Below are 12766 nucleotides of genomic sequence, written 5' to 3' on the forward strand. Positions count from 1 at the left end.
TATAGAATTATAATGGGGGGGATAGTGTTTATAGAATTATAATGGGGGGATAGTGGCTGCATTAACCAGGGTGGTTTGTGGTTAATTTATAAACCAGGGTTGTGTATTTATACAGACATTATAGAAGTGTCATTTACAGTGTACAAAACATTAGGAAACACCTTCCTAATATTGAGTTGCACCCCCCTTTTGCCCTCAGAACAGCCTCAGTTCGTCGGGGCACGGTGTCGAAAGCATTCCACATGGACGCTGGCCCATGTTGACTCCCAACGCTTCCCACAGTTGTCGAGGTGGCCGGATGTCCGTTGGGTGGATTTTTTCCCCCACCACACAGGTTGAATAGAGCCGTAAGTTAATGACCTTGAAACGTCGTACACGGTAAAACCAAAAGTCAACTCAACTTGAGACCAGTTAGGAGACAGGCAGCATGTTTAGTGAAGTCAAAACTTTATTTGCATATAAAAACCACCCATAAATAGTGACGTGAGGAGCGTGCACATTACAGCCAGGCGTGTGCACGTTGAGTAGAGGAGTGCAGTCAAGTAAATATATATACGTCTATATCTATGGCAGGCCCCGACCAATCACTGCAGACTATGTGTCACATGACAGGCTGTGACATCTGGCCACCGAAACATAATAACAGAACACGGATTCCTCTCTCCGTCATAGAACACATCTCTCTCTCTCTCTGTGACAGAACGTTTGCCGCGTAGATCCTGACCATTACCACAACAACAAATAAAAAACCATTTTCTCATGATCGGACAGACCGTCTCTCTGGTGACGGAAAACACTGACAGCATCTCTCTCTCTCTAAACCCGCGGTTACGCCTTGCATTAGCACGTGGTTTGTCGTCATCCAATCAAGACGATCTGACGGTCTCTTATCAGCGTCTGCATCGTGACCAGATTCCCTGCCACCTCCCCCTTTATGACACAAGCTGGATGGACAGAAAACGGCACAGTTTTATCCTCATCATTACAGACTACTTTAGTTCTCCCAACGTTTTAATAGGTTTTACCGCCCTGGTAACCTCGACCCTGGTAACCTCGACCCTGGCCACGGCCGGACAAAGAAATATTCAGAGAGTCCGTCTCATCACTAAAGTCACCAGACAAACGATCTGAGTCTCTGGATGTGACAAAACGCACAGTGGAAACAGGAAGTTCCAGAGTCGGCTGCAAAGCCAGCGTTTACACACAGGACAGCCCAATTCTCATCTTTCTTCCACTAAATTGGTCTTTTGACCAATCACCTATCTTTTTTTCAGAGCTGATCTGATTGGCCAAGACCAATTTAGTGAACAAAAAGATCAGAATCGGGCTGCCTGTGTGAACGCAGCCAGAGAGGATCTCCGAACAGGTCTGGGCAGGGTTGATCTTTACACACGTTGTCTTTTATATTATTGTGATCTTTATAATAACCTTTGGTACTGTTTAGGACTATACTAAAAGGGGAAAGAAAAGCGACATGCTGGGAATAACGACCGTTAAGTTTCCTCCAAATCAGTGATTCTTCGCCAACCGAACCTCAACATGATAACCTAAAAGCGAGACGCGTGGTCAGATTATGAGAGCGCGGGACAACCGTGGCGTGTACAGGCTTTCGTTGACAACCGTGACGTGTACAGGCTTTCGTTGACAACCGTGATGTGTACAGGCTTTCGTTGACAACCGTGACGTGTACAGGCTTTCGTTGACAACCGTGACGTGTACAGGCTTTCGTTGACAACCGTGACGTGTACAGGCTTTCGTTGACAACCGTGGCGTGTACAGGCTTTCGTTGTCCTGATTCGTTGGACACTTTGAGGACAAGACGCGTCCTCCACTACCTCCGGAGGCGGTCGGGAAGATCCAAATCACAATCAGATCACAAAATTGGTCTTTTGATTGTCTACAGCTGTCGACAAACGTGGACAATATCAGGACAACAGATACGTGTTAGAACCAGGTATAACTGGGGCTTAACAGACGGATAAACAGATCTGTCTCTCTGATCGATACCCAGATGTGTGTTCAGACAGACGAGAGGCTCACCAGGACCCTTATAAAACAATCAATCAATCTCATCAGTAATAATCATGTAATATTCAGCTCATTGAAAAGCAACAGTTCCCCCTCTCCTGCCTCCGGCAGCACACAGATACGCTGGGGGGGGGAGAGGAGAGGGGGAACGTGAAGGGTTAACCGTCAGGTAAAGCAAGTGTACTGATAAAAGGTGTCTCTTTCAAGTAGAAGACAACGTGTCCACGGTCTAATAGGACAAAGCTGTGCGTCTCTATGCCAGCGGAGTCTTGAAGGCGCCCCAGCCGTGGAAGCATCGTGTGAAGCAGTGTGGTTCGTTTCCCTTCCTGACCAGACGCAGCTTCCTGGGGGTCTCGGACTCCTTAGAACGCATATGCTGGATGTAGACCTAGAGGGAGAGAGACAGGAATCACCTTCATTATATTTACACGGAACAACAATTTGACCTGCTGAAGTGGTGCTGACAGAATCTAGACAATAGAATGTCATCTATATACAGTAAAGATGGTAAAACAATACACCGACAGAATCTAGACAATAGAATGTCATCTATATACAGTAAAGATGGTAAAACAATACACCGACAGAATCTAGACAATAGAATGTCATCTATATACAGTAAAGATGCTAAAACAATACACCGACAGAATCTAGACAATAGAATGTCATCTATATACAGTAAAGATGGTAAAACAATACACAGACAGAATCTAGACAATAGAATGTCATCTATATACAGTAAAGATGGTAAAACAATACACAGACAGAATCTAGACAATAGAATGTCATCTATATACAGTAAAGATGGTAAAACAATACACAGACAGAATCTAGACAATAGAATGTCATCTATATACAGTAAAGATGGTAAAACAATACACTGACAGAATCTAGACAATAGAATGTCATCTATATACAGTAAAGATGGTAAAACAATACACAGACAGAATCTAGACAATAGAATGTCATCTATATACAGTAAAGATGGTAAAACAATACACAGACAGAATCTAGACAATAGAATGTCATCTATATACAGTAAAGATGGTAAAACAATACACTGACAGAATCTAGACAATAGAATGTCATCTATATACAGTAAAGATGGTAAAACAATACACCGACAGAATCTAGACAATAGAATGTCATCTATATACAGTAAAGATGCTAAAACAATACACAGACAGAATCTAGACAATAGAATGTCATCTATATACAGTAAAGATGGTAAAACAATACACAGACAGAATCTAGACAATAGAATGTCATCTATATACAGTAAAGATGGTAAAACAATACACAGACAGAATCTAGACAATAGAATGTCATCTATATACAGTAAAGATGGTAAAACAATACACTGACAGAATCTAGACAATAGAATGTCATCTATATACAGTAAAGATGGTAAAACAATACACCGACAGAATCTAGACAATAGAATGTCATCTATATACAGTAAAGATGCTAAAACAATACACCGACAGAATCTAGACAATAGAATGTCATCTATATACAGTAAAGATGCTAAAACAATACACCGACAGAATCTAGACAATAGAATGTCATCTATATACAGTAAAGATGCTAAAACAATACACCGACAGAATCTAGACAATAGAATGTCATCTATATACAGTAAAGACGGTAAAACAATACACAGACAGAATCTAGACAATAGAATGTCATCTATATACAGTAAAGACGGTAAAACAATACACCGACAGAATCTAGACAATAGAATGTCATCTATATACAGTAAAGATGGTAAAACAATACACTGACAGAATCTAGACAATAGAATGTCATCTATATACAGTAAAGACGGTAAAACAATACACCGACAGAATCTAGACAATAGAATGTCATCTATATACAGTAAAGACGGTAAAACAATACACCGACAGAATCTAGACAATAGAATGTCATCTATATACAGTAAAGACGGTAAAACAATACACAGACAGAATCTAGACAATAGAATGTCATCTATATACAGTAAAGATGGTAAAACAATACACAGACAGAATCTAGACAATAGAATGTCATCTATATACAGTAAAGATGGTAAAACAATACACTGACAGAATCTAGACAATAGAATGTCATCTATATACAGTAAAGATGGTAAAACAATACACCGACAGAATCTAGACAATAGAATGTCATCTATATACAGTAAAGATGCTAAAACAATACACCGACAGAATCTAGACAATAGAATGTCATCTATATACAGTAAAGATGCTAAAACAATACACCGACAGAATCTAGACAATAGAATGTCATCTATATACAGTAAAGATGCTAAAACAATACACCGACAGAATCTAGACAATAGAATGTCATCTATATACAGTAAAGACGGTAAAACAATACACAGACAGAATCTAGACAATAGAATGTCATCTATATACAGTAAAGATGGTAAAACAATACACCGACAGAATCTAGACAATAGAATGTCATCTATATACAGTAAAGATGGTAAAACAATACACTGACAGAATCTAGACAATAGAATGTCATCTATATACAGTAAAGACGGTAAAACAATACACCGACAGAATCTAGACAATAGAATGTCATCTATATACAGTAAAGATGGTAAAACAATACACCGACAGAATCTAGACAATAGAATGTCATCTATATACAGTAAAGACGGTAAAACAATACACCGACAGAATCTAGACAATAGAATGTCATCTATATACAGTAAAGATGCTAAAACAATACACAGACAGAATCTAGACAATAGAATGTCATCTATATACAGTAAAGATGGTAAAACAATACACCGACAGAATCTAGACAATAGAATGTCATCTATATACAGTAAAGATGGTAAAACAATACACCGACAGAATCTAGACAATAGAATGTCATCTATATACAGTAAAGATGGTAAAACAATACACCGACAGAATCTAGACAATAGAATGTCATCTATATACAGTAAAGATGGCAAAACAATACACCGACAGAATCTAGACAATAGAATGTCATCTATATACAGTAAAGATGGTAAAACAATACACTGACAGAATCTAGACAATAGAATTTCATCTATATACAGTAAAGATGGTAAAACAATACACTGACAGAATCTAGACAATAGAATGTCATCTATATACAGTAAAGATGGTAAAACAATACACCGACAGAATCTAGACAATAGAATGTCATCTATATACAGTAAAGATGCTAAAACAATACACCGACAGAATCTAGACAATAGAATGTCATCTATATACAGTAAAGATGCTAAAACAATACACCGACAGAATCTAGACAATAGAATGTCATCTATATACAGTAAAGATGCTAAAACAATACACTGACAGAATCTAGACAATAGAATGTCATCTATATACAGTAAAGACGGTAAAACAATACACAGACAGAATCTAGACAATAGAATGTCATCTATATACAGTAAAGATGGTAAAACAATACACCGACAGAATCTAGACAATAGAATGTCATCTATATACAGTAAAGATGGTAAAACAATACACTGACAGAATCTAGACAATAGAATGTCATCTATATACAGTAAAGACGGTAAAACAATACACAGACAGAATCTAGACAATAGAATGTCATCTATATACAGTAAAGATGGCAAAACAATACACCGACAGAATCTAGACAATAGAATGTCATCTATATACAGTAAAGATGGTAAAACAATTCAACATAACAGATTAAGTATATGATGAAGAGAAGGCCAGGGTTCAATCCGATGCTCCATTTAAAGGTCATTTCAGATTGAGCTGACATATGCAGCATTTACTGTGAATGTGGTTTTGAACAGGAACATTGCCTTTAAATGGTACATACAGTGAGGGGGGAAAAAAGTATTTGATCCCCTGCTGATTTTTTACGTTTGCCCACTGACAAAGAAATGATCAGTCTATAATTTTAATGGTAGGTTTATTTGAACAGCGAGAGACAGAATAACAACAACAAAATCCACAAAAACGCATGTCAAAAATGTTATAAATTGATTTCCATTTTAATGAGGGAAATAAGTATTTGACCCCTTCTCAATCAGAAAGCTTTCTGGCTCCCAGGTGTCTTTTATACAGGTAACAAACTGAGATTAGGAGCACACTCTTAAAGGGAGTGCTCCTAATCTCAGCTTGTTACCTGTATAAAAGACACCTGTCCACAGAAGCAATCAATCAATCAGATTCCAAACCCTCCACCATGGCCAAGACCAAAGAGCTCTCCAAGGATGTCAGGGACAAGATTGTAGACCTACACAAGGCTGGAATGGCCTACAAGACCATCACCAAGCAACTTGGTGAGAAGGTGACAACAGTTGGTGCGATTATTCGCAAATGGAAGAAACACAAAAGAACTGTCAATCTCCCTCTGCCTGGGGCTCCATGCAAGATCTCACCTCGTGGAGTTGCAATGATCATGAGAAAGGTGAGGAATCAGCCCAGAACTACACGGGAGGATCTTGTCAATGATCTCAAGGCAGCTGGGACCATAGTCACCAAGAAAACAATTGGTAACACACTATGCCATGAAGGACTGAAATCCTGCAGCGCCCGCAAGGAAGCACATATACAGGACAGTCTGAAGTTTGCCAATGAACATCTGAATGATTCAGAGGAGAACTGGGAGAAAGTGTTGTGGTCAGATGAGACCAAAATCAAGCTCTTTGGCATCAACTCAACTCGCCGTGTTTGGAGGAGGAAGAATGCTGCCTATGACCCCAAGAACACCATCCCCACCGTCAAACATGGAGGTGGAAACATTATGCTTTGGGGGTGTTTTTCTGCTAAGGGGACAGGACAACTTCACTGCATCAAAGGGACGATGGACGGGGCCATGTACCGTCAAATCTTGGGTGAGAACCTCCTTCCCTCAGCCAGGGCATTGAAAATGGGTCGTGGATGGGTATTCCAGCATGACAATGACCCAAAACACACGGCCAAGGCAACAAAGGAGTGGCTCAAGAAGAGGCACATTAAGGTCCTGGAGTGGCCTAGCCAGTCTCCAGACCTTAATCCCATAGAAAATCTGTGGAGGGAGCTGAAAGTTCGAGTTGCCAAACGTCAGCCTCGAAACCTTAATGACTTGGAGAAGATCTGCAAAGAGGAGTGGGACAAAATCCCTCCTGAGATGTGTGCAAAACTGGTGGCCAACTACAAAGAAACGTCTGACCTCTGTGATTGCCAACAAGGGTTTTGCCACCAAGTACTAAGTCATGTTCTGCAGAGGGGTCAAATACTTATTTCCCTCATTAAAATGCAAATCAATTTATAACATTTTTTGACATGCGTTTTCTGGATTTCTTTGTTGTTATTCTGTCTCTCACTGTTCAAATAAACCTACCATTAAAATTATAGACTGATCATGTCTTTGTCAGTGGGCAAACGTACAAAATCAGCAGGGGATCAAATACTTTTTTCCCCCTCACTGTAGCTGACAAAGGACGATCAGATCATTACAGTAGTGAAGCGAGACGGTTACAGACATCTCACCTGGCAGGCTTTGAGGCTGAGTTTAATTTCTACCTGGCTGGTCTGAGTTCCCACCCACATGTACACCTGGCAGAGAGGGACAGAGAACACACTATGAGACAGATAGAGGGACAGAACACACTAGACAGACAGGTGTAGTGTACAGGTATATATAGACAGACAGGTGTAGTGTACAGGTATATATAGACAGACAGGTGTAGTGTACAGGTATATATAGACAGACAGGTGTAGTGTACAGGTATATATAGACAGACAGGTGTAGCGTACAGGTATATATAGACAGACAGGTGTAGTGTACAGGTATATATAGACAGACAGGTGTAGCGTACAGGTATATATAGACAGACAGGTGTAGTGTACAGGTATATATAGACAGACAGGTGTAGTGTACAGGTATATATAGACAGACAGGTGTAGTGTACAGGTATATATACACAGACAGGTGTAGTGTACAGGTGTAGTGTACAGGTGTATATAGACAGACAGGTGTAGTGTACAGGTATATATAGACAGACAGGTGTAGCGTACAGGTATATATAGACAGACAGGTGTAGTGTACAGGTATATATAGACAGACAGGTGTAGTGTACAGGTATATATAGACAGACAGGTGTAGTGTACAGGTATATATAGACAGACAGGTGTAGTGTACAGGTATATATACACAGACAGGTGTAGTGTACACAGACAGGTGTAGTGTACAGGTGTAGTGTACAGGTGTATATAGACAGACAGGTGTAGTGTACAGGTATATATAGACAGACAGGTGTAGCGTACAGGTATATATAGACAGACAGGTGTAGTGTACAGGTATATATAGACAGACAGGTGTAGTGTACAGGTATATATATATATAGACAGACAGGTGTAGTGTACAGGTATATATAGACAGACAGGTGTAGTGTACAGGTATATATAGACAGACAGGTGTAGTGTACAGGTATATATAGACAGACAGGTGTAGTGTACAGGTATATATACACAGACAGGTGTAGTGTACAGGTATATATACACAGACAGGTGTAGTGTACAGGTATATATACACAGACAGGTGTAGTGTACAGGTGGAGTGTACAGGTGTATATAGACAGACAGGTGTAGTGTACAGGTATATATAGACAGACAGGTGTAGCGTACAGGTATATATAGACAGACAGGTGTAGTGTACAGGTATATATAGACAGACAGGTGTAGTGTACAGGTATATATAGACAGACAGGTGTAGTGTACAGGTATATATAGACAGACAGGTGTAGTGTACAGGTATATATATATATATATATAGACAGACAGGTGTAGTGTACAGGTATATATATATATATAGACAGACAGGTGTAGCGTACAGGTATATATACACAGACAGACAGGTGTAGTGTACAGGTATATATACACAGACAGGTGTAGTGTACAGGTATATATATATATAGACAGACAGGTGTAGTGTACAGGTATATATAGACAGACAGGTGTAGTGTACAGGTATATATATATATATAGACAGACAGGTGTAGTGTACAGGTATATATAGACAGACAGACAGGTGTAGTGTACAGGTATATATAGACAGACAGACAGGTGTAGTGTACAGGTATATATAGACAGACAGACAGGTGTAGTGTACAGGTATATATAGACAGACAGGTGTAGTGTACAGGTATATATAGACAGACAGGTGTAGTGTACAGGTATATATAGACAGACAGGTGTAGTGTACAGGTATATATATATATATAGACAGACAGGTGTAGTGTACAGGTATATATAGACAGACAGGTGTAGTGTACAGGTATATATAGACAGACAGGTGTAGTGTACAGGTATATATATATATATATAGACAGACAGGTGTAGTGTACAGGTATATATAGACAGACAGGTGTAGTGTACAGGTATATATATATATATAGACAGACAGGTGTAGTGTACAGGTATATATATATATATATATATATAGACAGACAGGTGTAGTGTACAGGTATATATAGACAGACAGACAGGTGTAGTGTACAGGTATATATACACAGACAGGTGTAGTGTACAGGTATATATATATATATAGACAGACAGGTGTAGTGTACAGGTATATATAGACAGACAGGTGTAGTGTACAGGTATATATATATATATAGACAGACAGGTGTAGTGTACAGGTATATATAGACAGACAGACAGGTGTAGTGTACAGGTATATATAGACAGACAGACAGGTGTAGTGTACAGGTATATATAGACAGACAGACAGGTGTAGTGTACAGGTATATATAGACAGACAGGTGTAGTGTACAGGTATATATAGACAGACAGGTGTAGTGTACAGGTATATATAGACAGACAGGTGTAGTGTACAGGTATATATAGACAGACAGGTGTATATATAGACAGACAGACAGGTGTAGTGTACAGGTATATATAGACAGACAGGTGTAGTGTACAGGTATATATAGACAGACAGGTGTAGTGTACAGGTATATATAGACAGACAGGTGTAGTGTACAGGTATATATAGACAGACAGGTGTAGTGTACAGGTATATATAGACAGACAGGTGTAGCGTACAGGTATATATAGACAGACAGGTGTAGTGTACAGGTATATATAGACATACAGGTGTAGTGTACAGGTATATATAGACAGACAGGTGTAGTGTACAGGTATATATATATATATAGACAGACAGGTGTAGTGTACAGGTATATATAGACAGACAGGTGTAGTGTACAGGTATATATAGACAGACAGGTGTAGCGTACAGGTATATATAGACAGACAGGTGTAGCGTACAGGTATATATAGACAGACAGGTGTAGTGTACAGGTATATATAGACAGACAGGTGTAGCGTACAGGTATATATAGGCAGACAGGTGTAGCGTACAGGTATATATAGACAGACAGGTGTAGTGTACAGGTATATATAGACAGACAGGTGTAGCGTACAGGTATATATAGACAGACAGGTGTAGTGTACAGGTATATATAGACAGACAGGTGTAGTGTACAGGTATATATAGACAGACAGGTGTAGTGTACAGGTATATATAGACAGACAGGTGTAGTGTACAGGTATATATAGACAGACAGGTGTAGTGTACAGGTATATATAGACAGACAGGTGTAGCGTACAGGTATATATATATAGACAGGTGTAGTGTACAGGTATATATAGACAGACAGGTGTAGCGTACAGGTATATATATATAGACAGGAGTAGTGTACAGGTATATATAGACAGACAGACAGGTGTAGTGTACAGGTATATATAGACAGACAGACAGGTGTAGTGTACAGGTATATATAGACAGACAGGTGTAGTGTACAGGTATATATAGACAGACAGGTGTAGCGTACAGGTATATATATATAGACAGGTGTAGTGTACAGGTATATATAGACAGACAGACAGGTGTAGTGTACAGGTATATATAGACAGACAGACAGGTGTAGTGTACAGGTATATATAGACAGACAGGTGTAGTGTACAGGTATATATAGACAGACAGGTGTAGCGTACAGGTATATATATATAGACAGGTGTAGTGTACAGGTATATATAGACAGACAGACAGACAGGTGTAGTGTACAGGTATATATAGACAGACAGGTGTAGTGTACAGGTATATATATATATATAGACAGACAGGTGTAGTGTACAGGTATATATATATATATATATAGACAGACAGGTGTAGTGTACAGGTATATATATATATAGACAGACAGGTGTAGTGTACAGGTATATATAGACAGACAGACAGACAGGTGCAGTGTACAGGTATATATAGACAGACAGACAGGTGTAGTGTACAGGTATATATAGACAGACAGGTGTAGTGTACAGGTATATATAGACAGACAGGTGTAGCGTACAGGTATATATAGACAGACAGGTGTAGCGTACAGGTATATATAGACAGACAGGTGTAGTGTACAGGTATATATAGACAGACAGGTGTAGTGTACAGGTATATATAGACAGACAGGTGTAGTGTACAGGTATATATAGACAGACAGGTGTAGTGTACAGGTATATATAGACAGACAGGTGTAGTGTACAGGTATATATAGATAGACAGACAGGTGTAGTGTACAGGTATATATAGACAGACAGACAGGTGTAGTGTACAGGTATATATAGACAGACAGACAGGTGTAGTGTACAGGTATATATAGACAGACAGGTGTAGTGTACAGGTATATATAGACAGACAGGTGTAGTGTACAGGTATATATAGACAGACAGGTGTAGTGTACAGGTATATATAGACAGACAGGTGTAGTGTACAGGTATATATAGACAGACAGGTGTAGTGTACAGGTATATATAGACAGACAGACAGGTGTAGTGTACAGGTATATATAGACAGACAGGTGTAGCGTACAGGTATATATATAGACAGACAGACAGGTGTAGTGTACAGGTATATATAGACAGACAGGTGTAGTGTACAGGTATATATAGACAGACAGGTGTAGTGTACAGGTATATATAGACAGACAGGTGTAGTGTACAGGTATATATAGACAGGTCGTCTGATAGTCCTACCTCTTTGCCGTTGTCCAGTAGCATGATGTCATCATCAGCCAGGTCATCTTGACAGAAGTCAGAACATTTCTCAGACACGGCGAAGTAGCCCTTCTCATTGGAGCAGCGGAACAGTCTGGCGTACTTCATATAGTCAGCATCCTCGTCATACGCCTTCTGACAGCCTATCCCCACCCAGAAGAAGTTCTCTGGCTCCTCCCCCTCGTTGATCACCTAGGAGACAGGAGCTCCGGTCAATGCAGGTTCTTACCAGAGGTTCCATGTTTACCAGTCAGAGGTTCCATGTTTACCAGTCAGAGGTTCCACGTTTACCAGTCAGAGGTTCCATGTTTACCAGTCAGAGGTTCCATGTTTACCAGTCAGAGGTTCCCTGTTTACCAGTCAGAGGTTCCATGTTTACCAGTCAGAGGTTCCATGTTTACCAGTCAGAGGTTCCATGTTTACCAGTCAGAGGTTCCATGTTTACCAGTCAGAGGTTCCATGTTTACCAGTCAGAGGTTCCATGTTTACCAGTCAGAGGTTCCATGTTTACCAGTCAGAGGTTCCATGTTTACCAGTCAGAGGTTCCATGTTTACCAGTCAGAGGTTCCATGTTTACCAGTCAAACTGCCATGGTCAGAGGTTCCGTGTTTACCAGTCAGACTGCCATGGTCAGAGGTTCCATGTTTACCAGTCAGAGGTTCCATGTTTAC

General features: G+C 39.7%; 1 protein-coding gene across 1 annotated transcript; it reads right to left on the bottom strand.

Moving 5' to 3' along the window:
• Positions 1-425: 425 nt before the first annotated feature.
• Positions 426-12330, bottom strand: LOC311123025 (protein flightless-1 homolog). The gene is made up of 3 exons (XM_084197315.1): positions 12075-12330; positions 7533-7598; positions 426-2416 (listed from the first exon to the last, which is right to left on the bottom strand). Exons 1-3 carry the CDS (start codon positions 12201-12203, stop codon positions 2282-2284), a joined length of 330 nt encoding a protein of 109 aa, XP_084053441.1. The 5' UTR covers positions 12204-12330; the 3' UTR covers positions 426-2281.
• Positions 12331-12766: the final 436 nt, after the last annotated feature.

The sequence above is a fragment of the Coregonus lavaretus genome, assembly GCF_964263955.1.
Source record: "Coregonus lavaretus genome assembly, contig: HAP1_SCAFFOLD_4662, whole genome shotgun sequence".
NCBI lineage: Eukaryota > Metazoa > Chordata > Actinopteri > Salmoniformes > Salmonidae > Coregonus > Coregonus lavaretus.

What these genes read in the sequence shown, in the direction of transcription:
- LOC311123025 (XM_084197315.1), bottom strand. Translation starts at nt 12,203, where the DNA reads ATGAAGTACGCCAGACTGTTCCGCTGCTCCAATGAGAAGGGCTACTTC. An exon ending in TACTGGACAACGGCAAAGAG is followed by an intron (nt 7,599 to 12,074) that starts GTAGGACTATCA and finishes CCTCTCTGCCAG; the next exon opens with GTGTACATGTGGGTGGGAAC. An exon ending in TCAGCCTCAAAGCCTGCCAG is followed by an intron (nt 2,417 to 7,532) that starts GTGAGATGTCTG and finishes CTCTCCCTCTAG; the next exon opens with GTCTACATCCAGCATATGCG.